The sequence below is a fragment of the Neopelma chrysocephalum genome, unplaced genomic scaffold (assembly GCF_003984885.1).
Source record: "Neopelma chrysocephalum unplaced genomic scaffold, ASM398488v2 Primary Assembly neopelma1_26, whole genome shotgun sequence".
Classification (NCBI taxonomy): domain Eukaryota; kingdom Metazoa; phylum Chordata; class Aves; order Passeriformes; family Pipridae; genus Neopelma; species Neopelma chrysocephalum.
This window is the reverse complement of record NW_020897695.1, coordinates 19,842,617-19,870,242: the sequence shown is the minus strand read 5'-3', so window position 1 is coordinate 19,870,242 and position 27,626 is coordinate 19,842,617. Positions and strand designations below refer to the sequence as shown.

The 27,626-nt window shown below is 42.1% G+C and overlaps 1 protein-coding gene and 1 long non-coding RNA gene across 3 annotated transcripts in view; one reads left to right on the top strand and one right to left on the bottom strand.

The window, feature by feature from the left end:
* EGFR (epidermal growth factor receptor) overlaps positions 1 to 15,561 on the bottom strand; it is a 156,638-nt gene extending 141,077 nt beyond the window's left edge. The window contains exon 1 of one of the 2 annotated variants that reach the window (XM_027675804.1): positions 15,100 to 15,561. In XM_027675804.1, the coding sequence (XP_027531605.1) occupies positions 15,100 to 15,205 (106 nt within the window). In that variant the 5' untranslated portion in view covers positions 15,206 to 15,561. The remainder of the gene's footprint in view (positions 1 to 15,099) is intronic. The other variant, XM_027675802.1, reaches the window with a different exon arrangement.
* An 83-nt stretch (positions 15,562 to 15,644) lies between these two features.
* Positions 15,645 to 27,626, top strand: part of LOC113964046 — a 33,843-nt gene continuing 21,861 nt past the window's right edge. The window contains exons 1-2 of the long non-coding RNA XR_003533037.1: positions 15,645 to 15,720; positions 25,032 to 25,372. This is a non-coding gene — a long non-coding RNA (uncharacterized LOC113964046). The remainder of the gene's footprint in view (positions 15,721 to 25,031; positions 25,373 to 27,626) is intronic.

The window sequence follows — 27,626 nt, the reverse complement described above, 5'->3', positions numbered from 1 at the left end:
GATATTGACCTTATATTACCAGGTTTTCAATGATAAGGTATAGTCTCACTGAGTCCAGACTAGCTTAAAACCTTTCCTAGTCTTTCCTAGGTCTCTTGCCTCCCCTCCAACAATTACATTTTATTGTACAGAAACATTTATAATTTACCACTCTAAGGTTTAATAGACAACAAAATATCTTCATATACACACCCCTCAACACAGATTCCTTGCTATCAAATACAATATCAAAATTCCTTGCACAAATGTAATATGAAACCTTATCCAACATTTAAAAATACCCGTAAATCAAAACTTCTGATATTTCCAGTTACTCATGACTTCCATTTCAATCATCTTCAGCAGCTCATTGTCAAGAAATGCCAAGTATCTGCTCTCACCAGTCACGCCCTATGAAAGTGTCACCAGTGGAGCCTCTCAAAACCATCAATCCCTTCTACAATGTCATTTTGGTCACCTCTAAAACAAGACTCTTGAACCTGTACAAACTCTAGGCCTATACAGAACTCATCTGATTTCAAAGGGATTGCACATAGACTTTAAATAATCCATCTGTCAAAGAGCTTGCTGAATTAGAGCTATTGCAAATTATTTCCATTAAGAACTTGTCTCAACTTCTGAAGAAATTCATGCCCTCCTTTCACTGTAGCATTCACCAAGTGTTAAGTTTCTACTCCCACTTTAGCTACATGCACTTTAAAAATCTGTCTAATGTACTTTTATAAGTGCTACATAGACAGGAGCTGCTTCAGTACCGGGTGCTATAGCAGTTGCTGTGGTAACACCATTTTTTTCTTAAATTATAAAGCAAGAGTGCCAGAGGCCTCTATATACTAGAGAATTGCATACTAACATATCATCTTAGGGCTATAGTAAATAATTCTCAGAAAGAGAGCGAGAGAGTGATGAATGCACATACACACACACACACACACGCTTCTTTGCAAGAACTTCCATGTAAAAGCTTTGGCTTTAACATATCCAGTGTGTAAGTGAAATGCCACTCAACTCCATCAAGTTAATTCCAGCAAGTTTAGAGATATCTCACTTTTGCTAAACCATCAGACCATTGCTTTGGCTGGCATAACTCAACGCTGAAACCACAGTGCTGTGCTTTACACAGTCTAAAGAATTCACCCATATTAATCCCATTGAAAAATATATCTAGAAACAATCTTTTAGGAAAAGAAAGTGGAAGGACAATAACCAGAATATGTCCTTAGTCGACTTGCCTTACCCAGGCAAAAGACTCATTTCAGGTTATAACACCACAACACCTTGTGATGTGATTATGATTCTTAACTTCTGTCTTGGGAGAATTACTTTTTGATATAGTGTTCATATAACACAGTGTGGTATTCTCTATCAGTTTTTTCCCTTTAAACTAGATAAGAAGAGTTTTCTTAGGTAAATAAAATAATAAAAAAACCTGATCCTGCAGTCCTGGTAGGCAAAATATCCATAACCTTCAAAGTGACATGATGCCTATGGTTTGCAGGATTGAGCCTGAAAAGAAGATGCATGTCCCTGCTGCAGTGTTATTGCAACTGAGAAGCAGAAGTTCTAGATTTTCTTCTTTCTCCTCCAGCTCTCCATAATTTTACCTTTTCTGTAAACTTCTGTGCATGCAGCTTTTCTCCAAATTCTCCTTGAATTCCACTTTACTGTGCACTGTCAAATATATCAGGAAGGTGGAGATGGAGTAAGCAATTTATCAGTAGGCCATTCAAAGACCATTAACTCAAGAATTACGTTTTTCTGGGATAAAGCACTCCTCAAGTTGCATGTGTGGAGACTGGAGAATATATTCCCCTAGGACACCTTCCTACCTCTACCATCACACCCCTAAAGAAAATTAAGCAAATCAATATGGGCAAGCGATAACTGTAGGAAGACAGACCTTGTGTCTATTTAGCAACAAAAACATTTCTGTTCTCCTTCTCCCCTGAATATAAAAATGAAACTCCACCTACAGGCAGGTAAGGCAGCTCCTCTTTTGCATCCCATGCTGCAGAGGTGGAAAGTCCATGTTCAGCTCTCCATTATGCTTGACATTATCAATGCATCTGCATTGGTTATGTTGAATATCGCCAATAAAATATCAGAGCTGGAGCAATTCACTGCTTGACTAAACTAATGACATATTTTCCTGCTCTCCTCACTGCATTATCAGTGCAGTCTTAATAGATATGTTGCCTAATGCACTGTTAAATACCCTGTCCTATTTATTTTCTTGCAAAAGAACTTCCTTTTCTTCCTGCTTTATATTAAAGCCTTCTTGCATCACACTGTGGCCAATAATTTATTTAACCAATAATGTGGACGGGATGAGAGGAAAAAAAGGAAAGGTAGGAAGGTAGGGATCATACATTGGCACAGCTTCTAAGTTATAGACAAAATTTAAGTGCTTCTGGACTTTTTTTTAGAATGGTTCATTAATGCTAATGAAAGTAATTAAGGCTTTTTAATGTTCACGTTCTAATAACTAATGCAAAAAAACTCCACAGTGAAAACTAACAACAGAGTAGAAGTACAGTACACTTCGACTGTTTTTCAATTTTCATACAAACCCTGCAATAACATTGCTATTTCTGCTGACCTAGTGAGAATATGGCAGAGGTAATGAAAAGGTGCCTGTTCTCTACACACAGACAGGTGTAAACCTACCTCGGCCCAAGCCACGTGTGGGACTTCTGGGCAGTTATAGCAATTGTGGACCTGACCCATTAATTTTTAGCTGATAGTATTTTTTATTATTTATTATTATACTTTCAGAGCAAAAGTCTTCTTTTATGTAACAATATAAACACAATTGATGGTAGCAATTTATTCCAGGGCCTGAAGATGCTCACTGGCAATCTAACAATGGATGGAATTATTGCTGACAATTTTACAAAAGCTTTTATCAAAGTTTATGGGCCATTAAGCCCAACAGTGCGATTACCAGTACGATATCATCACTCTCAGTAGTACAGTGTTGGCCCAGAACAATCCATTTTCTAATCCTGTCTATTATAATCAGTCTGTTTACTTAGAAGTCATATGTTTCCTGTTTCTGAAATGATCCGAGTCTTTGAAACAGTATTTGAGTTTAGTCCATAGACAGGATCCAATCAGTACCATATTAAATCAGGGTAAACCAGCCTTCCTTTCAAATGTCCATAATCAATTCAGGTTTTCTCTTCATAAGTCGAAACACAAAACACAGGTGTTTGCTAAGTATACCTGTATTAAATTCCATGATACAGGCAATATAATAAAAAAGGTAATATTTCTCTCTAGAACATCAAATAATTTAGTTTGTCATTCACATCTTCCATGTCCCATGCTATCAGGAATTAATTTGGTTCATAGTAACTAATAACCAGACAGAAAAGAAACAGAGAAGGTGTTAATTAGCTATTTTTACTCTTGATTCACTGAATAATGTGTGTTCATTGATGCAAACCAGACTGCTGCTGTTCAAATCAAGATGACCTTCATTTAGAAAAAGGGTCTGTTCTTCCTTTTTTGCACGTGATAAATCTTTCAAGTGTCAGGGAGAATTATCCACAACTACTGATGGGAGCATCGTACGCACTGCTGAACACAAACTTCCATGGTGCTGGATTAGCTCATCTACCACAGACAACTGTGATAAAGTGATGCTGCCTTGGGGATCCGCCTCATTAAGGAGGGAAAGAGAGAACAACAGCAGACCTGAAGGAATAAAATGATTAACAAGAGCACCTTGCTGAGCTTACTAGGTAGGAAACAGACTGACAATACCATTGTTCAACACTTAATTACTTTTTGAAGACCAGATGAAAATGAGAGAGCATTTCAGTGGTCATCCTTTCAAATTCCAAACAAAAAGACAAATATCAAACTGATCCATTAACTGGACACGTAACACAGATGTGTTAAGAAATAATGAGATCCTACCAGATAACTGATGATGCTCAAGTTTTGACTTCACCTCCTATTGCAGACATCCTCACTCCAAGAGGTCAAACTAGGAATTACAGATTACTTTTGCATTGAATTAAAATCACTGCAACTCAAGTACTTCTGCTCCTTTACAGGTAGGTGGAAGCTGAGCACACAACATAAATATGGCTTGCACGTTTCCCTTTCCAGATCTGCTGTGAAATACTTATCCCTGCTCCTACTCTCGAAGACTGAACCTCTGCCATTAATTTTTGGGTAGCGATAATGGCATCTACTCAGATGCTATAACCATGACAATAAAGGCAAAGTGTGGAGCAGATACCACCTTGCAAGTGCTTCACTCAGTCTGCTGCATCAGCTCAATTCTAATGTTAGCTTTCCTCTGCTACTCAAGTGAAGCTTCAAGTGGAAGCCTGTGCTCTGTCCCCAACATGTACGAGTATATAAGGACCAGCCAGAGAGGTTTTCATTAGAAAGCCAAACACTACACGGTCCATTTGTACAGACGATCAGTCCACTGCCAGCCACTGTGTCTCACTAAGGACAGTCTCACCCAGTCTGACCCGGAGTGATCAGATACCAGTCAGAATTCAAATATAGAACCTGAACACTCTCCCTGGGCATGATTCATCTTCTGTTCACATTACCACAGGTCTCTGTTGGGAAAGACCTGAATCAGTACCTGAGGGAGTGGAGATGGGACTGTCACTAGGTTTTCTGACAGTTGGTGTTTAGGGAGTGACTTCTGTCCCTTAGTCTGGCTCTGAAAACGAAGTCACACTTCCACCACTTCCCAACTCTCATCAAACGCCAAGGGCCCCACATCCTACACACTGCTCTGTGGTGCAAAACCCATGTTCATGCGGAGACCCAATAGCTTCAATTACGGTCTAGCTGTGACAAAGCAGCTTCCAGAGTCAGGATTTTGCCAACCAGCACTTCTGTTTCCAAAAAATTGGTTTGTTTTGTTCTGGTTTAATCAGTTCCTCGCTTGGGGTTTTCTGTTTGTTTTTAACAGGGGAAAGAAAAAAACCAAAAGGCATGTACTTGGTGCTGAACTAGTCTGCAGAGCAGCAAAACAAATTGAATCCCGTTCAGCAAGTGAGAATGTCAAAATCCAATTCATGAGAAACAGGTTGCAATAAAAATGGAGGAGAAAAAACACTCCACTCCTGTGGATTGTTTTTGACTAAAGGCACTTTCTGTTCAGCAGTTTCCAAAATGTCGTGCCAACTACTCACGGGCTCTCACTCAGACTTGAGAATATCTCCCCCATATTTCTGTGGGGGAAGCTTTCCTTGTCTTCATGTGCTCACTAGATATCTCTGTACCTTCAGATTTAACATATGAGAAGCAAGTTTGTCGAACTTTAGTCATAACTGCTCATACCACAGCTGTTCCTTCCCAATGATTAAAAGAAATGAAGATTGCACAAACTATGACTTCAGGAGCTGGGAAAAAAATAAAACAAAGTTCACCACCAATGCCTTCAGGTAGGAGAACCAGTAACTTCCACTCTCAGAAGAAACAGTGACCACATATGCAAAATGGTATTTTTATCTGACACTGAAGATCTGATATCTTCATTATTTTGAAAGACTCTTCTATCAAACAGGTATTCCTAGTGTCTCGTGTACCTTTCATGCTACGTTAAATGAAAAACTTGGAAAGAAACATGGCAGTAAAATTTTCTCCTGAATAGAGCAGATGATCACCCGGCCAGTAGATCCCCACATCTTACCTATTTTTCCATATCCCCAGGGTGCACCTTCAACCAGAGCTACTCAGTACCTTTGACAGTCCAGGGTGTATTTTCCTAAATTAATTAACATTGCTTTGTACATGGTACAAACAGGGATGGCAGAATAGCACAGTGACCGTACTTTTTTTTAAATATTATTTTCACAACACCAAAACTACCTGGGATTTTTTGATTTGATAATACAGCTACTTAACAACATTAAGGAAAAGGCTAAGAAGACCTTTTCTTCCTTGTCTTCCACATTGAATTACAATGCTCTCATTCCAAGTCCAAACCCAGCAACAGAAGTTACAGGTGACCTACAAAGCACATCCCCTTGGAAACACCAGGGATAGCATGTAATCCATAAGCACATCTGAGAAAAGCAGTTTTCTGCACCTCTGGTTATGCCACATCCATGGGAGGTGATGGCCCAGGAAGACATAAAGGAAAGTTAACATTGCAGCAAAATGTAAATGTTTGGGAAGCACCTGCTTGAGAATTCCCCACTACAATTAAAGAAAATGGAGGTGCAGTTGACAAGGTGACCTCTTTTTCCTATTAAGTGCCTGTTTGTGGAAAATTAACAAGAAAACATAAGTGTTGAAGATATAGCACAATGCCACCTGTACCAAACAAATGCGCATCTCATTTTAACGTAAGCTTTGGTTAAGTGGCTTGTGTTGAAATGCTACCTAGCATTCCAAGTGTAAACCAGCTTAATCATATCTATTGAAAACCACATAATAAATAACATGAAATATGCAGCATGCCATCCTAATTGCAGAGGTTGTCTCATTTACTAGAAGTCATTTATTTATTCAAATGACTTAAACTACGTGATTCAATCTGAATCATGGGAACTAGTTACTGATTTGTGCAAACAGGCTCTTACCTCTTTGCTAAAGGCATTGTTGAAATAACTGACCCAACTGCTAAAACAAGCTTCTTCCTTGAACCCTGCCTCCTTCCCTAGTCTTACCTCCTGAGTGAACTTAAAAGAACATCACTATATTAACAAAAACATAGTGAACATAAGAAGTAAAAAAAAATAATCACAATACAACTAATTAATGCAAAGGAAAAATTGCTGTTTTCAAGATCAGAGAATTTCTTGAGAATAGGAACTGCACATGCAGCCATAACTGCACTTTGCAGAATTGAAGTACACAGCTCTCAAGAAGAAATGTTCACTACTTCAGATGTAAATCAAACTCAACTTTCAGAATTGCACATATGTCTCACATATAAGGCAGGGAGTGGGGGAGAAAAGTAACTAATATTTGGGTATTTTCGTTGGTTGGTTGGTTGGGGTTTTTTTTAAGTTAGGCCTTGCAAATGTGAAAACTGCATAACTGTGCTGCAGCTACACAGAAAGCATAATTTAGGAAATTATTCAGACTTTATATCTGCTTACAGCCAACCTTGATTTGCAGCTACTGTCTCACACTGCTGTTATTTTGGGAGGTGTTGGGGCTTCCCCTGAGGTTGTGGAGCAAAGGGCCAGGCATGCTGAGCCCTACCTCAGGCAGGGAATGAGCACACTTCAGTCACCAAGAGCCAAGCCAGATGCATGCCACCATAGGTCACCTCATCCCAGGCTCTGGTCAGTCTCCATCAAGGGACATGTCCCCAGGGAAGGACACAGAGGAGGGCCTTCATCCTCTGCATGAAATGTTTTTTCAAAACTTGCGAATAAGCCCCAAAGAGGATGTTGGTTACCTTCAACTCCAGGCAGTGTTTATCATTGGCTTGGGCATGGGGCAAGAGACCAAAACACTAGCAGGCAACTTCAGTAGCCAGATGTGTTCCCTCAGGCAACTATTCAAATTCTTTATGTCTTCGATCCCACGACTCAAGATAGGTAAAATAATACTTTTCCCTATCTAGGAAGAGTGCTATGCGAGCTCACGGTGCCCCAGTGCCAAGAGTGGCTGATTTCCAGGGCTCTTCTGGTTATCTTCATATTTATTGCTGAATTTGGTGATGGGAAGGCAGGGATTATACCACTGTGTTCTGATTACCAAATGTGCACAAAACTCATTCCCACAAACTGATAATTTTCTTCTTATAAAAGCCAGAGCTAAAATACTACTATACTGTCATCAAGACAGCTGGTTTATATCCTCCTCTTCATCCTTCCACATCCCCTCTGGAAAACATCCCACATGACATGGCCCCTGCCGAATCGCCCAACCTCACTGGTCTCTGTGCCCAGGGAGGAGCTGAATACCCTGGCACAGTGATTCTGGCATAACTGCCTTTGCAGGTCCTGCAGATTTTTATTTTATCAGTCTGGGATGGAGGGGGCTGGTAAATCCCCCACTTTTTGAGGGAGCTGGAGGATACTCCCAGGGATGCTACCCATCCTTCACACGGCACCTTTGCAAGGTAAAGCAACCACAGAGTGCTAACCGCTACATGGAGGAGAAGGCTTTTAAGCCACAGAGAAGCGTTGCTGGCCCTTGGGGCATTGCTACTGCTCATCAGCCCTCACCCCGCCTGCCCAAAGCCCCGGCCTGCCTGCTTCTGCACCTCCAGCAAGGCAGCTGCAAGCCTCAGGCTCCTCCTCCAGCAGTTAGCAAGGTATGGTGAAGGCTCCAAACATACAGAGACCAGGGAGGTAAAAGATACCAAGCTTTCTTTATTTATTTATATTTCATTATTTTTATTATTTCATTATTTCAATTGATGAAAATAGCAAAAGTGATCACAAGCATTTTGGACTGCCTTTATCTCTACTTAATGTTCATCTAGATCAGAGCAGAACTATTTATCTGTATGTAACTGACAATTTTTACCCCACCCCCAAAACGTTGTTTTTTTTTTTGTTTTGTTTTGTTTTTTTGTGGGGAGTAATAGAGGGTGGGAAGGAGTGAATTGAAGTTAGTTCATTAATTTGAGCTAAACTTAGCAAACATTCCTTGGCCAAAAACTAACTGGGAGGAAGGCATAAGAAAATCAAGTGGTATTCTGGTATTTTCAAAATAAACCTGCAAATTTTCATTTCAAACAACATTTCATTTTTCTTCTTATCCAACTTAAAAAGAAAATAAATGGTCTCAGGTTAAATTTGATCTTCCAAATTATATTAAAGCAGGGCTTTTTTGTTGGTGTTTTGTTTTGGGGGTTTTTTTCTCTTCACTTCACTAAAACCACCCCCTGACATATTTGTTTCAGTTTGACTAGAAGTTGTTCTTTTTCTCCAGGTTTGGTTTTTGATTTTGTTTTTTTTTTCTCTTCAACCACTGAAACAAACAAAAGCCACCCATGATTCAATGCCCTCTAATAGTACAACATGCATGCGAACACGTAGATGTTTACTTTCATGTACACAGATGTGCTGTGAAGAAGGAGGCACACTGGCAGAAGGAAGAACCCTGCATCTGCCCTGCATGGATATGTCAACAGGCAAAACACTCTTTGCATTAAACCTTCAAAATCAAAGCTCACACATCTTTATGGGCTACATAAATCCAGTGCTTCTCTCTCCTAACAATGCCTCCTGTCCTTTAAAAAATAATTTTAAAAAGGTGCAGTATGGTGGCACATGTACTTCTTAGCTCAGCGGCCAACCCACATGGCCACATCTTTTCACTCTGGTCATCAGAAAGTTTCCTTGTTCAAACACACAATCTCACAAATGGGTTTCTCATGTTTCTTCCCTGTGAGCAACCCTCAATAACATTATTAAGCACAGAGAGCACAAGACCCACACCTACACATTCTCCTTATAATACGAAGCCTTATAAACTACGAAGCCGCATAGCAGTTCTTAATAAATAACCATCTTGCTTCTGCAGAAATAGACATTTATTTTGGTCCAAATTTGCTGTACAGAGCAGTACAATTTTTTTCCACGTTCCCTTTAAGAATGACTTCTTCTGCCCATATTCATGCCAAATGTTCCATAACTATTTCTGAAGAAAAAAAAATACTCTATTACTCCATACTGTTAGGTCAGCAGAATTCAGCCCTAAAAAGGGAAGCATTACTGTCCCATTTGCCATAGTTGGAAGTAGTAACACATCAAAAACCATAATGGTCTGAAGCACTGCTAGGTCTCATACTTCACCTACTAATACAGTGTTCCTGGAAGAAGGGACACAGGAAAAGGTCAAATCGACATGTACTTAACAGGATCAGTGTGTACTGTACTAGGCTGAATGAGGATGTCAAAGTCCACACAAAACATTAAGCAGAGGATTCCCACACTGTGTACCATTCACCCCTGGAAAAAAAGAATTTAACTGAACACTTTCTACCCACACCTACACAATGTGGATAAATCCACAGTGCCAGCTCCCCATGTCCTTATGCATTTCACAAGCTCTCCAAAGCTGACAGGTATGAATAGCAGAGATTCTCAGGAATGGAGAACTTCTAATGAGTCACATCCAACACAGCTTTTATCCCACTTTCATCAACAGAATCTGGAGATGTGTACCATTGCATCAGCTTCATTTGAAGTGTGCATCCCAGAGGTGAGGGTCTGTCTGCTAATCCCTCGTTATTATCCCTGCTCTCCTACCATGGACCTCAGCATCACGCAGCTCCTGGTCATTGCCCCCATCACAGGTGCTGAATGAAGTGCTGCTTATGACCCAGAGAGGTAAGTTCTACACTAACTTCTCCAACTGCACTTACAGCAAGACGTGTTACTCAAGCTAACCTCAAGGCAAGTGCAAGACAGGCTAAGTCTCCCTGTCACGGCAGTAACTGCTGTTTGAGCATTCATCGGAGGCTACACACCTCCCACAAATGCTACAAAGCAAACCTGGGAATCGAAAAGTGAGAACATGCCTTCCACTGAGACGCAAATAAAGCTCTGTTGCATTTCCTAATAACTTTCTTTTTCTGGTAAAACTAGCAAAATTCCAGCTGTGTCAAGTGCAATTCCTGTGCCAGATGAGTCCTGACTGACAGAAGTGCATTTTCCCCTAGCAGATGCTCAAGGAGAGCAGTAGAGCAGAATGGGCTTTTGAGAAATTATAAACACAAATAGAAGATGCCTAATGCAATTCACACATTTCCAATTATTCTAACTAGCCGGAAATCTTTTTACAGAATAGGCCTCACCCTCGTTTTGACTAGTCTAATTTTATAGAGGTTTGTCATCCAGGTCAGCCCAGCAAGCATTCCTAATATAGACCAGAGAGAAGATGCTTTTGTAAGTACAGCCAGTGCTCGTTCCCCCCATAAAGTTCTACAAGTCATAGCATTTTTCTGAAATTTGTATTACACAAGCCCTTTTGCAATGCAGATGCAAGCCTAAGATGAGATTTGACACAAGTTCTTGTAACTGTAAATGACAAAGTTTATAACATAACATGCTGTCTACTAATTTTGAATACATATTAGTTCTTTCTGTGATAATCCACTCTCATACACAGCATTACTGTACCCTCTGATGCACACATGCTACTGAAACCTGGACTAGACCAGGGGTTTGTAGCAATATCAACAGTTTCTATGCAAAACAATTCCATGAAGGTAGTGTCATCTCGCTGAATATGAAGTAAACCTTTCACTAGGCTTGTTCCCGAAGAGCTATTAAGAAAAGGCAGTTTGTGCTCAAGGAAGATAAGGACACCTTCTGAACAAACTGGTTTGGCTAGTCAGCTATCCTGCTGCTAAAGCTAGCATATCCCAGTGATTTCAATGATACATGGATACCTAAATGCAAAAGTCAGCCCTGAGGACCATATAGGCATTGTGTGACACTCCCCAAAAGTCTCTCTTTATAAATTAACAAATAAATTACAATTGACTACTCTGATTGTAAAGTCTCCAGGGCATTGATTTTGATTTTCTATTTATCTAGAAATCTCTTAATATAGTCTTAATGCAAGAAAAAACATATTTGTATTTACTATCACTTCAGTGCCTAGCTTGTTCACCATGCACACACGCTTCATTGAGGGGCCAATCTCTTTTGTAATATTTTGCACAGTCACTGCATTTTGTAGACTGCCTGAATTAAGGAGATGCTAGTATTTTCCTTCCCTTCCCTATTTGTCAGAAATTGCTCTTGATGATGGGACTTGGGTTTTGTTCTTCATCATTCACACACTGGAGTAAGAACAGGTCTATACTCAAGACTATTTATTTCTATTATCTCACCAAATTGAGCTGTATCAGTATCTAAGTTGCCATATCTCTAACTGCATTTACCATGAAGACTACACAGATTTTAGTTTCCAAATCCAAAAAAAGTTTGGTCACTTACCAGGGAGAATAAAAAATAATAAATGGTTGCATAGACAAGACTTCAAATAATAAATACCTAAACACACATATTAGCTCCCTTATCCACATAGAAAATTCCACTTTTATCAGTGATAATACAAATACAGGAATGAGAGAACAGTGTACCAGCAACTCTGGGACTGTAACAGTAGCATGCAACACCTGGTACCTGGTACGAGGCAGGTGGAGACCATGACTCCTCAGCCAAGCTGTGGATGTGTGGGCAGCTGCCTGCTCCTGGGAGGCCCCTACGCTCACTCCCACTGCAGGCGCATCTCACAGGCATCTCCTGCCAGATCTCTGCTCCCACAGAGCAGTGGCCAGGTTACACTGAAGTGCATCTGGAAAGGCACTGGATACTTGCACAATCAAGCTCTACACAATCCACATAGACTAGTCTATTTGTGTACATATGTCAAAATTAAGCACAGAATAATATACCGTCCAGAAACTACAAGACGATGTAAAGGACAGCAATGCACAATATAAGTACAGACACAGCCTGCCTGTAAACACCGCACAGGATATTAAATGAAGCTTTTTCATTTCATGTGAAAATGAATACTTCAACATCTCTAAAGAACTTAGTCCTTTGCTTTCCAGAAAGCAATGTAAGACACCAGGTACACAGAAAGCTATCACAGTTAACTTCAGCAGCTGCCGAGCTGCCCAGCATGCTCACATGCACACTCCCAACGTGGAGCGGCACACTGCCATCCCACAACGGCTGCAGCTACAGATCAAAACTAGAGATATAAAGTCAATAGAGAAGAACAAAAAGCAGTTTGCTGAACTGTAGCACTGTTAACAAGCATTGACACACAAAAAGGACATGGGTCAAATACATCCAGTGTAAGTGGTATGCCAGCTATCATAAGTATTTATCTCAGGTACCACCAAGCAGGCCATCCACGTTAGTGGAAATCCGGATTAGTTCCTCTGTGGTTAATGCGGGTCAATATCAGAGCAGGTAGATTGAGGTGGGTATTGATCCCTGTGAGTGTACTTCAGTTTTGAGCAATGCTGTTTGTTTCTAGAATATGCTCAATTAGGGGGTTTTTTGTATACTCATGACTACAGTGTTATAACTAAACCAGTTTTCTCTCATGCATATTCAAAAAACTCATTCTTAAATTTTGGGAAAAGACAATTTCCATTCAAACATTATGTTGATTAGATTCTATAGGCCGATTCTCTGACATTCTTCTAACAAAAACATTTGTCCAGGCACTATTTTTTTTTGAGACATCTCCTTTTGCAAATGGAATCAATCAGGTTGAAATTTTAAATAGCGTGATCTCCTACGCAATTTGAACTTCTAAAATTTGGTCTTAAAACTCAAGAGTTTTGCATATATATATGAAAGCACATTTACTTTCAAAATTGCTCTGAATTTTGATGTTAGGTCCTATCATTTGACCAAGCAGACAGTCCCCAACATGTGCTGACACTCTGTTACCTGTTGGGCCTGTTGCTTTAAATCTGCATCTCACAATTCTCAAATGCGCTTCATTTTGTACTCCTGAGTAATTTTCTTACTTATCTTCAAGTGTGGGGTGAAACAGTGAAACTAATAAAGATCAATGAATCAATTAATGCTTCCTGAAGAAATCCTTCTGCCTTCACCTCTGCCACTGAGCCTCCAGCTCTTACCAGAGGAACAGTTACTTGCTGACACAACATCCCAAGAATAATCTCCATTGGGTTTATCACTTAGCTGTTGATTATTTAGTAATCCTCAAATAACTGGCACCCTACTAAGTTTATGAGACACAGAATTAAACACTATAAATAAGGTATTTCTCCTCACACTTCTCACAGGGCATGTACACCTGAGACTGCACCTCAAAAGACTTTTAACACAGGCAGAGTAGATGGAGTCACTTTGCTTCTCATCAGTTTCAAAAGGTGAGGAAAAATAAATAAATAAAAAGAAAACCGGGAAGAAAAAACTGCCTACGTTACATCAACAACACGTATCAACTTGATTTCTGGAACAAGAGAATCTCTCCGCTTTTTAAAGGTTGTGCAACCAGTTCTTTTGGACGGGGTGTTTCTCACTTTCAGGGCGGCTTTACTATCCACAGTCACGAAAGACTAACTCAGTTACTATAAGGCATGCACCAGACCTTCTAAAAACTAATAATTCTCTTCTCCCGCTTTTTCTTTAAAAAAGAATGAAAGGGAAAAAAAAAATCAAACCACCCAAATCTGCATTTTTTCCCTGGCTGGCAGATTTCCAAGATAAAGAGGACTGCTCTCCGGCTGGAACAGCAGCCGGGGCCTGCTCTCTAAACTCACAAAAGAGAACACCACACACAGAGAAAAAGCGACGGGTCTGACCGGCCAGAAACGTTTTCTCACCCTCTAAAGCAGTTTCTCAAATGAAAAAGGAAAACCCGACCATCAGCCCCACGCCCCTAGCCCCAGAGCCAGCCCGCGCCGTGCTGTTCCCACGCACCGCCAGACTGGGGCTGGCAGCGCCGGCAGGGTCGGGACGGGACGGAACGGCGGCTCCTTCGCGCCGGGTCGGGCCGGGATAAATCGCTCCTGTTTTGCGTAACTGGGGAACCAGAACCCACATGAAGTTTCCCCTCTTTGCAGTCACCCCAGTCCCAGGTGCATATTTTTTTTCTATTATTAGTATTATCTTTTAACAGGACAAGCGGAGGAGTCCAGGTCAGAGCGACGGCGGGTTACCGGAGCGGTGCTTACTCGGGAACTACGCGGCTTTTCCCCGCCGCCACGGCGCGGGGGTGCCGGGAGCGGCGGTGCGGGGCTGAGCCGGGGAGCGCGCTCCGGGGAGCGATTGGGCAACGTGGGAAGGGGGGAGGAAGAAAAAGAAACACCAAAAGGAAAGAAGCACAAACGATGAGATGTGCCAAGGCTTATTCCCATTTATTTCCTCCACCCCCACAAAAGAAAATAAGCCGAGAATCAGGAAGTCAGGGCTGCGTGATCGCTGTTACAGCTTTGGTTTTCTTCCTTTTTCTCCTCTTTCTGTGTTTTTGGATAGATGGGTTTTTTGGTGCTTGGTTTTTTGGTTGGTTTTGGTTTGGTTTTTTTTAAGGAAAAAAAGTAGTTGGACTTTCCCCTCCGCTCCCCACGGCAGTCTCCCGGGGCGCAGCCGGCAAAGCGGCGGCAGGACCCCCGCGCCCCGGCCCCCCGCGCCCTCCTACCTTTCTTTCCCTCCACGGCGAGACAGAGAGCGAGGCGCCCCAGCAGCAGCACCAGGACAGCGGCCCCGCGGGGCCCGGCAGCGGCGAGGGGGCTGCGGCCGCCCATACTTCGGGACCGCCGCTCCCTCGGCGAAGTGGGTGGGGGGTCGGACGGGACGGGCGCACGGAGGATTCCGCGGAGCCGCTCCTGCTCTGCTCCTCTCTTCTCCCGCGGCCGCGCTCAGCTCCTCTCCGGCGCTCTGCCCTGCGCGGCTCCGAGCAGCATGCTGGAGGGCGACCGTCGAGGTCTGCGCGCACACGTGCGTGCCCCGCTGCGGGCGGGCTGCTGCCTTCCTCCTCCTCCTCCTTCTCCTCCCCCCTCTGCTCCTCCTGCTGCAGGCGGTGGCGGGTGCGCAGGGGCTTGCGGAGCGGTTGGAGCCGGCTGTGGGACGGGGTGCGCCCAGCTGCGCTCTCTGCTCACTCGCGGAGCACAGGGGCTCCCTCTGGGGACGCCGAGCAGGAGGAGGAGGAGGATTGGGAGGGAGCAAGGAGGAGGGGGGAGGAGGAACTGGCGGCGCCTTCCCCGCCCAGGTGGAGAAGGGGTGGACACGCCACCTGTCCCGGAATATGGCGTGAAAGGAGGTATGAGTGGGGTGGAGGTAGTTTAGTCGTTCGTCCTTGCTCGGAAGGGTGGGGGAGATTTTCTACTTCCCGGCAGCTTCTGTCCGGCAGCTGCCAAAGGCATGAGCGTGCATTTGCGCCGCTGCTCGCAAAAAAGCGGCGTGGCCCTGGCACAGCTTCTGTCTTCTCTCCCGGGAGTGTTGGCGGGGGGCAGAGGATTTGCGGGAGTGCGGGTGCCCCCGGGGGGCTGCAGCAGAAACGCTGTCCCGCCCCGTTCCTTAGGGAGAACTGTCCCCTAGCAGCGCCAGGTAGAGGAGTGCGAGCGAGGAAGGACTGAGGCGTTTTACCGGGGAGCAGTAGCGGCGAAGCCGCTCCGGAGGTTCGGTCCGCTCCCTAGGGGAGCATCTCCGGAGCTCCGGCCTCGTTTCTTCTCCCCGAAATCAGCGGAGCCCGCTTGGCCTCTGCGAATAGTCCTGCTCTCGTTCTGGGCATTTTGCTGCCAATACTTGCAAGGCCAAGTGTGTGGGTGAAATAAAACCGCGCTGAATTTGTGCGTTTTTAGCACACGAATAACAGGGGCGGTATCTGCCCATACCGTTTCTATTCCCCTGCCACCAGCAGTGAGAAAGTGCTCCTTGTTCCGCGTAGCAAGTTACTTAATGAACACACAATCATACAAGTTTTTTTGAGGTGCTCCAAGGACATCCACAGACATTAAACGAAAGAGAGCATTTACAGTGCTCTTTCCCCCCAGCGTGTTTTCCTCCAAGAGGCAAAACCAAGCTATTCAATGTTTATTAAAACGTGCTTATGGTTACAAGCTCTTTTTCTAACAGGCTGTTCCTCTGGAAAGTGGGAGGAAGCACTGTCTTGTCGCTCAGGTAAGTAAATAGGACATAAAAGTGCCACTTTTATGGGCTGGGATTTCTTCGAGTAAATGATTCAACACTCAAGCTTGTTAAATGATGGTGGGTAGTTTCTTCATAAAGTTCTTGAGAAGACCTGGGTTACACAGGCAATAGGATATGAAGTGTTAGAACTGTAATGATTAAGTGGGAACTCCAGAACTGAAGTCAGTAATGACATGAGGTTTGGGAAACTACGTGCCAAACGCCTGTGTCTGTCACAGGGCACTGGAACACAACAGATTGCAAAATAGCCACTGAGTGTACCTTGACTTTCGTCTGCTATGCATGTTCCTCCGGAGAGATACCTTACTCTTCTTCTACCAGTCAACTTCCTCTGTAAATCTTTTTTTCTGATAATTTAACTAGTTACTGTCTTAACCAGGCAAAGAAAACTACCAACTCATTTACTTATCCTAGCACCTGACCACCTTTAACCATGTATCATCCCACCATGCCTGTGATCGTTTATTAAGATGAATTGGGTTACAACTCAGCTTTTGAATGCTGTGGCTGACATTCTGGTTTGATTATATTTTGTAAATAATGTGAAAGATGTACTTCGAAGTAAACTCAGACATTAATAACATCCAAGGAACTCTACTCATGTGACTGGTTTCATGGTTGTAACTGAGGGCAGAACCTGAGCTTACAATACAATATTAATGCAATTTGCTTCAAAGATTCTCACACAGTGCAACTTTGTAAACACAATATGTGTGGTTCATTTTGATTTATTTAGACAAATAGGAGGATCTTTAAAAGTGAGAGACCCAGGAAAAAGAGATCAGCTTCTAGGGAGGGAAGATTTGCAAAGCATCCTCAGCACACACTGATGATTACAGCTTGCATTATAAGAAAGGAAGTGCAATTAAGATAACCAAGAAATGAACTTCAAATCAGTTCTGTACTAAATAAAAATGTGCCCCTAGATGTGGACATTGAGCATCAAGCTACCACTGTAGGAGGCAACAGAGTTTTTAAAATCTAGAAGAAGAAGGGATTCAAAGTGACAAATGAAAAACAAACTAAACATAGGAAAAAAAGAAAACATCTTTTGCATGTGAACTCAGTGGAGAAACTTGTCCAAGCCCTGTCCTAACATGCTAAAGAACAAATACTTGCTTTGCAGATTTTTTTTTGTGCAATTATGATTCTACCTGCTATACTGAGCAAGAACATTTCATACTTGCTTCACCTCCCATCACGTACTGTCCTTACATAAATGCACATAAACTCAAGTATTTGATCCAAACTAAACTCCTCCTTCATTGCCAGCATGGTAAGCAAGAAGAGACTAGGCAAATTCCCCTTTAATTTTTTTTCCCACACTGCAGGTATCCGCTACAGGATACTCTCATCTGCTGCTGGTAGTGCAGTACTGCTGAAGGGGCTGCACAGCAAGCTGCCGTAGATTCCGTCCTCCCACCTTCGTGAGCACAAATGTGTTATTTTTGTGGCATTGTGTTCTGCTTGCCAAGGTCATGAGATACATAAAGAGACTCTAAGACTGTGGTTTGAGAAGCTTATCACAGGCAGGAATTTCAGGCCTTGAACAGTTTCTGAAATGGTTTGAATTCAAACATGACATTTTCCCTAAACAGCTGGTCACATACCTGGTGACTGCCTTTGGTACAACTCCTTTAAATCTAACGAAATGACATGAATTTTACCAAGGGCATACAATATTCATGTTGCAAAACTTTTATTACCAACTGTATGTGTGCATGCATCAAAGGTCATGGGACAAAGGCCAGTCTTTTGACCACGAGTTTTTAAATTGATAGTTCATCGTGAGAATACTAAATACGATATCGTTTTTCAGCTTTCTTCTTACTTGCTTGCCTTATGGTATGTATATATCTCCTGTCTTCTATATATTAAGTGTAAACATGCTGACCTATGAAGTGAAGTCATAGGTAGCATGTAAGCTGGTAGTTGTTTCACATGAAGATACTTCTGGATTGCAGAATTTGGCTGCAATTGCTCACCACCACTTGCCTGCGCCACTAAGGTGATTACTTTGCCACATGTGGAGAGAAGCTGTTAAGAGGATGAATAACTGATTTTCCTATCAGTGGAAAAAGCAGGATTAATTCTTGTATCTCTTCCACATTCCCTCAAAAAAAGAATAGAGTCTCAAAATCCTCTCAAGAGTAAAGAAATCCCTGCTACTGGGTCCTTTCCTTAAATGAAACAAAAATGTGTTGTTTTTCGTTATCCACTGAGAGCGGGTCAGCATTTGCCCTCCTAAAAAATTCATCAGCAACCATTCCTGGATGGCAATGCAGTTCTTCTCTGTGTGTTGCAAAAGTGATTCTAAAGGGCAGGCCTTTTACTGGAAGAGGAGAAATGAAGTAGAGCTGAATTAGCAGGGGTTTAGAATCAATTTGCTCAGATTTTGCATGTTTTTTGAGATAGTTGACGTTGTATTTTGCACTGTAGTTTGTATTCTACTGAGGTTTTAAAGCAAGGGCTCAGGTAATAATTCATGGAGCTTTATGGCATTTTGCATGTTGAAAACGTTCCACAAACATTAACTGATTTATCTTTGCAAATTTCCTGTAAAGCAGGTTAGTAGCTATCATTTCCATTTTATAGATGTAAAATAATTTGCCTTGGGCAGAGCGTTAGTGGCAGAGCTAGGGTTATCACTCCAGAGCTATTCATTCTAAACATTCTGCTTAAGCCTTCTCATGCTGCTTCTAGAGACTGTCCCTGATGAAAAGGGATGCATTTTTACGCACTCAGATTCTCTCTCTCTCTTCTCTTAACAGTTTGTTTGTATAGCATCACTTAGAAAGGACAACAACAACAAACATATGAGTATTGAAATCACACATGGGTATTGAAATCAAACCTTAGTTATAGTAAATTGCACAGTCAGTATTTCAACACATGATCATAGTATTATCTCTGAAGGGTTCCTACATGTTCTTTATTTTTTTTCATGTCCAGGTTTTATCTGTCATCTCAGTCATGAAGTTCAGTGTTGCGTTTTTCAGGGAAAATATACTTAAATCAGGAACAGACTTTTAATATTATTTAAACTCTGTTGGGGATTTGCAGCACCAGCTCATATGCTAATGAAAGTAGGCAACAAAACAGTAAGTATAAAAATAAAACCTGTGTGGCTGTTGCATGGGAGAAAGTGTGAGCTATCTACTCTCTGAATTATGTCTTCTCCTTGAAAAGACTCCCAAATTTTGTCCAGTAGAAAGCAAAAAAAAACAAACTTGTTATATGCATTTTGATTAACGTCTAAAGTAATTATAAGAGAAAAAAGGGTATAGCAAATTCTTTCAGTATTGACGATAAACATTGCAATTGGTAACAAACTGAAAAATGTTATCAGGGTATCATAAGAATAACTATACCATATTGACAAAAATATGCAGATTTACTTGCCGTATAGTTAATCTTTCCCCCTCACAAAATCTCAGTTGAACTCCTGGGTAATATGGTGTCTCCATTGCCATCTAGTAGATATTTTCAAAGGGTAGAATACATTCCCTGCTTAAAAGCATCCATCCCTTTGGTGTTTGTAACTTCATGTAGGGACTACTGTGTTTTTTCACAAACTTTAACAAGTCCAAAACTGGGCATTTCTTACTGTGTTCTTACCTCACCAAGTTTTATAATTTGTATGGGTAAGGACATCAGGACTGATACTGTCATGGAATAAGGTATGTTATATACAAAATCTTTGTTACTAAACAGTACAACAACTTCCTACATAAAAACAAGATTCTGCCTTATTTCTGTACTTTGTTAAGGTGACTTACGCCGATATTGCTATGCTACATATAGTTCTTCACTCAACCAGAAATCATACAACTCTATGATTGCAGCACAGTTGAACATGCTTTCAATAAATCGGATGTCAGTAGAAGCAGAGCTAACACAGAATCACAGAATGGATAAGGTTGGAAGGGACCATAGTCAGTCATCTGGTCCAACCTCCCTGCTCAAGCAGGGTCAGTCTAGAGCACTTTACACAGGATTGCATCCAGACAGGTCAGTATCCCCAGTGAGGGAGACTCCACAACCTCTCTGTGCAGTCTATTCCAGTGCTCGGTCACCCAAACCATAAAGAAGTTCTTTCTCATATTCAGAGGGAACTTCCTGTGCATCAGTTTCTGCCCTTTGCCTCTTGTGCTGCAGCTTGACACCACCAAGAAGAGCCTGGCTCCATCCTCTTTACACTCTCCCTTCAGTTACATATATACATTCATATGGTCCCCTCTCATGGACATGGCTTATGGACAGTTGCTTGTCCACCAAGACTCCCAGGGCCTTCTCCACAGAGCTGCTTTCCAGCAGGTCAGCTCCCAACCTGTATTGGTGCACAGGAGGAACATTACCAGATCCCACTGTATAGTTATTCAAGATGGGTGACTAGTAACAGCAGGTGTTTGATTATGAACACTGATACTGCTAATTGCATTACTGTCACTGTCCGTTCTGCACAAGCAAAAAATGAGCTTTATAGCTCTGCCCACCTATTTCCTGACCCACCGCATAGCCTGTCATAGCCCACGTATGTCCACAGTGACAAGGAGATGGGGACAACAAAACACAAGCCCATGCCACAAACTTTGCCTTAGGAAAAGTGGCATGAAGCCAAGCTCAGGTGTGATGATTGGCTGGTGTTGGTTGTATTTATCCCGCCCCTTCCAAGTCCTTTGACTGATCCCTTCCCAGCTCCCTCACAAAGTTCAATGCCATGTTCAATACCATTTGCTCAAAATATTGTCTCCTTGGGTGTTTGTAGAGCTGAGAAATCTACAGCAAAGAGAGAGTGAGGAAAGCTGGTAGCCCTGAGTAAATGCGCAAAGAATGTGAGTTGCATCAAGGGTGTGGCTAATGGGGGTTTCTTCAGATTCAGCCATCTCTTGCTGTTTGCATCCAAAGCGGACACAGATAAGAATGATAAGAGATTGCAACACTGTGATTCTGCTAAACAACTACAGCTACCAATCCTTATTTAGGCTAGCAAATATAAAGTAAATCAGCCTTCCCTTATATCCACTCCTTATTTTTCACTAAGGAGGTATTTCTACCTTGACTCATTCTCCCAGCCCTGTTAGACAGTAAGAACCCTAATGTTTATAGACACTTCCTTGCTTCTCGCTTCTCTGTGACTCCAGAGATATGCCACTGAAATCATTACCTTGCATTTTTCCACAGGAAAACTAAGCCCAATAGCAAAGCTGTCACTGAAGAGAATGGAAAAAGAACTTTTCTGTCACGTGCTTTGAGGTTTTGTCACCAAAGTATTTTAACCACAGAGTAGATGGTAATTTTTATTTAAAGCAGAATAAGTCATTATGCTTTAGAAAAAATTCTATCACATTTTATTCAGCACTGCATAGCTAACTTATAAAGACATATGTGGCAAAGGCTGGTCAATTCAATGTGATTAATCCAACCTAAATCCCGGAGATACTACAACTGCACTGAAAGAAATCCCATAGAACACGGCCAGGCAACCAGTTGCCTTTTTTCTTTTGTCATACCTCTAACTTCCAAAATCTTTCTCAGGTAAATGTTTTCTGCAGCATGTTGGAGACCATCAGCAAGTGTGACTGTGCAGAAGAGCAGGTTCTGGAAAGCAGAGAGGTCACAAAGTGCCTGACTTCCTAGCAATGGCATCTTTATTTTCAAATGAGGAGGATCCAATGTAAATGCCCCTGGGGAAGGCCTTAAGGCAGTTTGGCAAACATAGCAATGTACAATACTGAAAACTGAGATTTGGGTAACACGGTGTTGGAGGATTGGATTTGTAAAGCAAAACAACTGCAACACAGGCCCTGACATCCTCATTGCATGTATTCCTGAGCATTTTAGTTCAGACTGCCTCTTGTGATCCTATGGACTAAGTATTCATTACTTGTCAGGGTATGTTATGTACACCCCCGGAGCACATCTTTCAGTTTAACTCCGTTTGGAAGAAACACAGGTTACTCACCCCAAGGGCATGGCACGAAGAGGATCACACTCAGAAACACACTCCCAATCCATATCAGAATGCTTTTACAAATTTTTTGTTTTACCCTCTTCCTTATTTTCTTTTCTCTTTGCCAATACCCTTGCCCACAATCTGCTGTTTCTAGAAAATAAAGAAAACAACAATGAAATATTTGAGTTCCTACCAAAGTTTTAACCTATAGAAAGCAAGACAGGACCTGGATCCCAACTTCAGTCTTTGAGGTTTCCAAACTGGGCTGACCTCAAACCCAGAACATAAACAAACCCAGTCTTTTACAGGTTACCTAGAAAACCACTTGATATGAAAATGGCAATGGGATGAGAATGCCAAGCACTTCCCATTACCCAGCAATACTATGAGATAAACTAGATGAAGTAAACCCATGGATAATACAAAACACGTATAAGAGCTCTAATGAAAAGAGTAGGCTGAAAACAGCCAGGCAGCTGTTCAGGGAGCTATTCGAGTGGCACACACCAGTGAACAGGCAGGCTGGGAGCCAGGGCTGGCCACTGCATCCACAGGAATCAGGTGCTGCTGCTGAATCAGAGCAAAGTTAGTTAGTCCACAAACCAGATAATCAAGAATTGACATCACATTTTAGATGCTGTCAAAACATAGCTACAGAAAGGGGTTGAGAGGGGTCACCTGTGTGCTCCTGATCTTTTTCTTCCTTCCTATTTATAACATGGTCCCCAATACACCTCAGGATATGTGTTTGATCTCAACGCTCTGGCATTTACTTCTTGAGCTCTAGACAGCTTTTCTGTTCAGACAGATGAGCAATTCTCCAAGCATTTCAGTAAACTTTCCAGAAGTAATTAAGATATAGCTGTCTCTGCAGCTTCCTCTTCTCCAAAGTCAGATTCAGTCCTTAAAATCCTCACGTGACATGACAGCAAGAGGATGTGAACCTCTAATCCATTCCGTGTGCACACTCCCACCTTCATCAGACCCTCAGCTACTAGTGTGTGATATCCTGCACCACTGGTAAGAATGCAATATCCTGGTGTAATAGAAAGCATACCATGAAACAGCCCGGGGATATATGAAGATAAAGAAACCTGTCTCCTGCCAATTTTTTTTTTTCTGAAATGGGTCAGATTGGATAGGTTATTTCACGTTCTCCATCATCCCATCTTCATAAGCAGCTCCCCAAACTACAAGCTCCTCATCATTTGATTTCATGCATTACTTCCTTTCCCAGCCACTTCTTTAGAACTAGAGACCCAGTTAATTTAAAAAATGAAACCCAGCGCAAGAGCATTAACTTTTCCAGACTTGCTTCCTTCCTGACCTCACTGCTTATTTGACTGTAAAACAACCGATGCTGCAGTTTTCAAAGAGGCAAGTGAGGACCACAATTTCTATTCCCAGTCTGTGGGAGTGGGAAAGCAACTTTGGCATAAATACATGAAATTTGAGACGTTAAATATATTTTAAACCAGCTCCTTTTGCTTTAAACCTAATTTCCTCTGAAGACAGAAATTTATCACCAATGACTCAAGTTTCCTCAAGGTTTTATCAATTTAAACTTCAATAATGTTCTTTCTTTGTGTGTTCATGCTACATTGCCTAGCCCTCGCTTACCCAGCCAGTGCTTACTCATGCAAACCAATAATTTGGCTTTTCTGGTTTATTTGGGTGAGTGCTTTTTCATTATGTCCCTTGCCCAATCTATTAATTTGAGATGAGGGTCTTGTGGGAATTAATTATAAGTCTGGACATGGATGAGTGGTTTAAGATTTTACCTGTTTTCTATAAGGTTGCAGCATGTAGAAATGCTTGTTCTATATGGAGCAAGTAACAAATGCCTGGGCCTCTCAGCAGTGGAACTGCTGGAGACTGGTTTTCTACAAATGATTTTGCTTTTTCCCCTTGTTGTCTGCCATCTACACTACCCTCCTGTGCCCTCCACACAGGATAAGAGACAGCCAGTATGGAGATGTATGCATGGTAATTGGACATGTGGGCTGAGAGTGACACAACAGATAGCTGCTGAGGCTGCAGTATCTCCTCTTTACATACCACCAGATTTCACAAGGCTCATGAGATCCTCACTCCTCCATGGGATTTGGTTAAAATTAGTTAACAGGGCTGGGGACCAATAGATGTAATGACTGCGTGCATCTTGCTTCCAGACTAAAAAATCAAAAGCCGGCAAGAAGCTGTGATTGTCTGACTTGAAACAGTTGAAATGTATCCTTGATGTCCTTTGTAGTGCCTCAGGAATAATGGCAGGTTTAGAGAGTGCAACTCCATGACCTTATTTGAATTGGAGCATACTGCAGTATGTCTAAATGCTCTCTCCAGGCTTGTTTTTTAAGTTTCAAGAGACTATATCAGGACATAGGTGCAGTCCAAGGTTTCCAAAGTTGTTACAGCTAATGAGAGACGCATATGTGCTCCATGATTCTGATGTTTGTGATTTACAGATCTGCTCCTGACCTTTGTTTTTATCTCTGCATCTCACCCCTGAAGCTAACATAAAGTGCAACAGAAGCCAGATCTACTTGAACAAGCCCACACAGAAGTCAGAAGGCTTCCCTGCAGTTGACCACGGGCTCACGTAGACTTCCCTCAGGAAAGGAAACCAAGGAGATCGCCTTTCATTTACAGTTTCTCAAGAACCAGAAGATTGACTGTAAATGAACACCAGGCTTATATGAGTACAAAGAGGAAGGCAAGAGAAAATAAGAATGACAATGAAAAGGTCTCAACTGGGAGCCCATCGGTTCTTCTCTGGGAGACCTGCACAGTTTACTAGTGCAAAAAGGTAAAAAGTCTGTCCCAAAGTTGGTAAATTGCTGTGTGTGGCCTAAAAAAATTAGGTGCTGAAGTAGGAGCCAGAGCTTCAAAAGCTGGAAGTCTGTATGAGCCTAACTCTCCCTATGTAAAATGGGGATAACAAGTAGCACAAATACATAAACAGTTTTTAAGAATAACAATAACTACATGGTGCTTTACAGACAGGAGAGGCTTTAGGAATGCTAAGTATTCTTAAAATCTTGACCTTTCACCATGATTTTGGTTTGATATCTCTGAGATGGGGTTTTCTGTTTGAGGGAACCCCTGCACTCTCACTTCTTTAGTGAAGCTTCTTCCCTGAAGTAGAAAGTCGATGGGCAAAGTCGATGAGATACAGCATTGGCATTGCTTCTCTGATCACTCTAATTACTAATGTGGTGACAAGAGCAGTATAAATCAAGCCAGTTCAGCCAAGAGTTCTTACCACAGGCTGGTTAACCACTACATTAGTACGAACAGCTGACACTTAATTTTCTAGGAGGAATTAAAACAAAGGTAAAAGCTTGGAGGAGGCCATTTGTTTGTATGCGTGGGGAAGGGTAGGGGGAACATGAGGCCATGAACAGCAAACTCCATGGTTTCAACTAGTATAGATGCTTCAACCCTCCCTTTTGGCCTTGATATAGAGCCCACTGAGACTTACTCAGAGCCTAATGTGAAAAGGGGCACTGAACTTAGGTGGGATTTGCTACATAATGGTTGTGTATGTGCCTATAGGCCAGTCCAAAGCACACAAATAATTCACTGCCATTGGCAATCAGAGTGAAATGATGTATTTGCTTTCTTTCCATTTTAAAAAAAAATCCAGCCTTAGCATTTTAAATAGCAGCATTTCTCTAGGAAAAGCATTTGTTTACTTTAGTGCCAGTAAAATTCCTCAGAAGGACAGTCTGAGAAGTAGAAAGCCTCGTCTTATTCACATAACAAGTCCTGCAAGCTCTCTTCCAATGTTTCACCAATATGCCTCTACTCAAGGCCGGAAGATTAGACTTCATATTCAAAACAGCACAGATGTTTTCTTTAAGAATTAAATACCACAGCGTCTTTATAAATCTGGGTCTAACACAGAGAACTACCTCTAACACAGAAAACTACCACACAAATAGCAATGGCATTGCTAATCAGCACCGGTTTTGCTGGGGACAAGGCCAGGACATTGGGAAACTTGTGCTGCTGACACCTGCCCAAGAAGAGCAGAGCTCACTGGCCATCTTCTGCAGGCCCCATAGCCCACACGCCACAAGAACCTTATTTTACCGAAGGTTTCTCCCCTTGGTGCCCAGCTGTGCTGTGAAACTCATTGCCATAGGATGTTGTGATGCATATGAGCAATGCATAAAAGAATTCAAGTTCCTTGAGGGCTGTTAAATACAGGGACAGAAGCACAATCGTTTTCTCAGGAAAGGTATAACACCACAGCAGCCACTAGGATTGTTTGGGATGGGGAAGGAGAGGTGTCATGGAAACACAAATTTCAATTTGACACAGTACAGCTCCTCTTGCATCGAATTAATACTGGCAAGCAAAAGTGGAAGTCCTTAGGCACTGTTCTCCAGCTTTTAAGGCATTTACATACACAGAACACCTCTTCTTCTTCCTCTGGGGAGTGAATGGTCTTCATCCACCACCACTGGAGCTAGTTTTAAACAGCAGAGAAGGCTTGTCCCTTGTGTCAACTCAGGAGCTGCTCTCTCCCAGAACTCACAGAGTGGGACACACATTCTGTCCAGCTACAGAAGATAGTGGCGGAGTGTTGGGTGTATAGGGACTGCCATATCCTTGAGCTATCCATAGAGGTGGGGGATAATTTGAGTTGGGTTCCCCTGATTTGTCTCCGATACCAGGCTGCCGCACGCATGTTTCTGGCTGTTGGCTTCATTCCCACATGACACTAACCTACCCAGGATCTGTATGTGTGGGATCAGATCAACCCAGAAGTACAGGAGGGGAAGAGACAATATTTGGCCCTAATTTTACAGGGAAAGGCTCTAAAGCTTACCATGTGTTAAGTAACACTTCATTTCACCAGGAGCTTCCCTAATCTCAAAGGCATTACTCATGGAGGAGGGACCTACTCACCATGAGTAAAGGCTTTGGAATCTGGCCTTTAGTGTGGAGCTTTATGATAGCAATACTGAATATGTAAATCTCTGCTTTGTACAATATGTGCATGACATTAGGAAAACACTGCATAACAAAGAGCAAAATAAGGAAAGCATGTC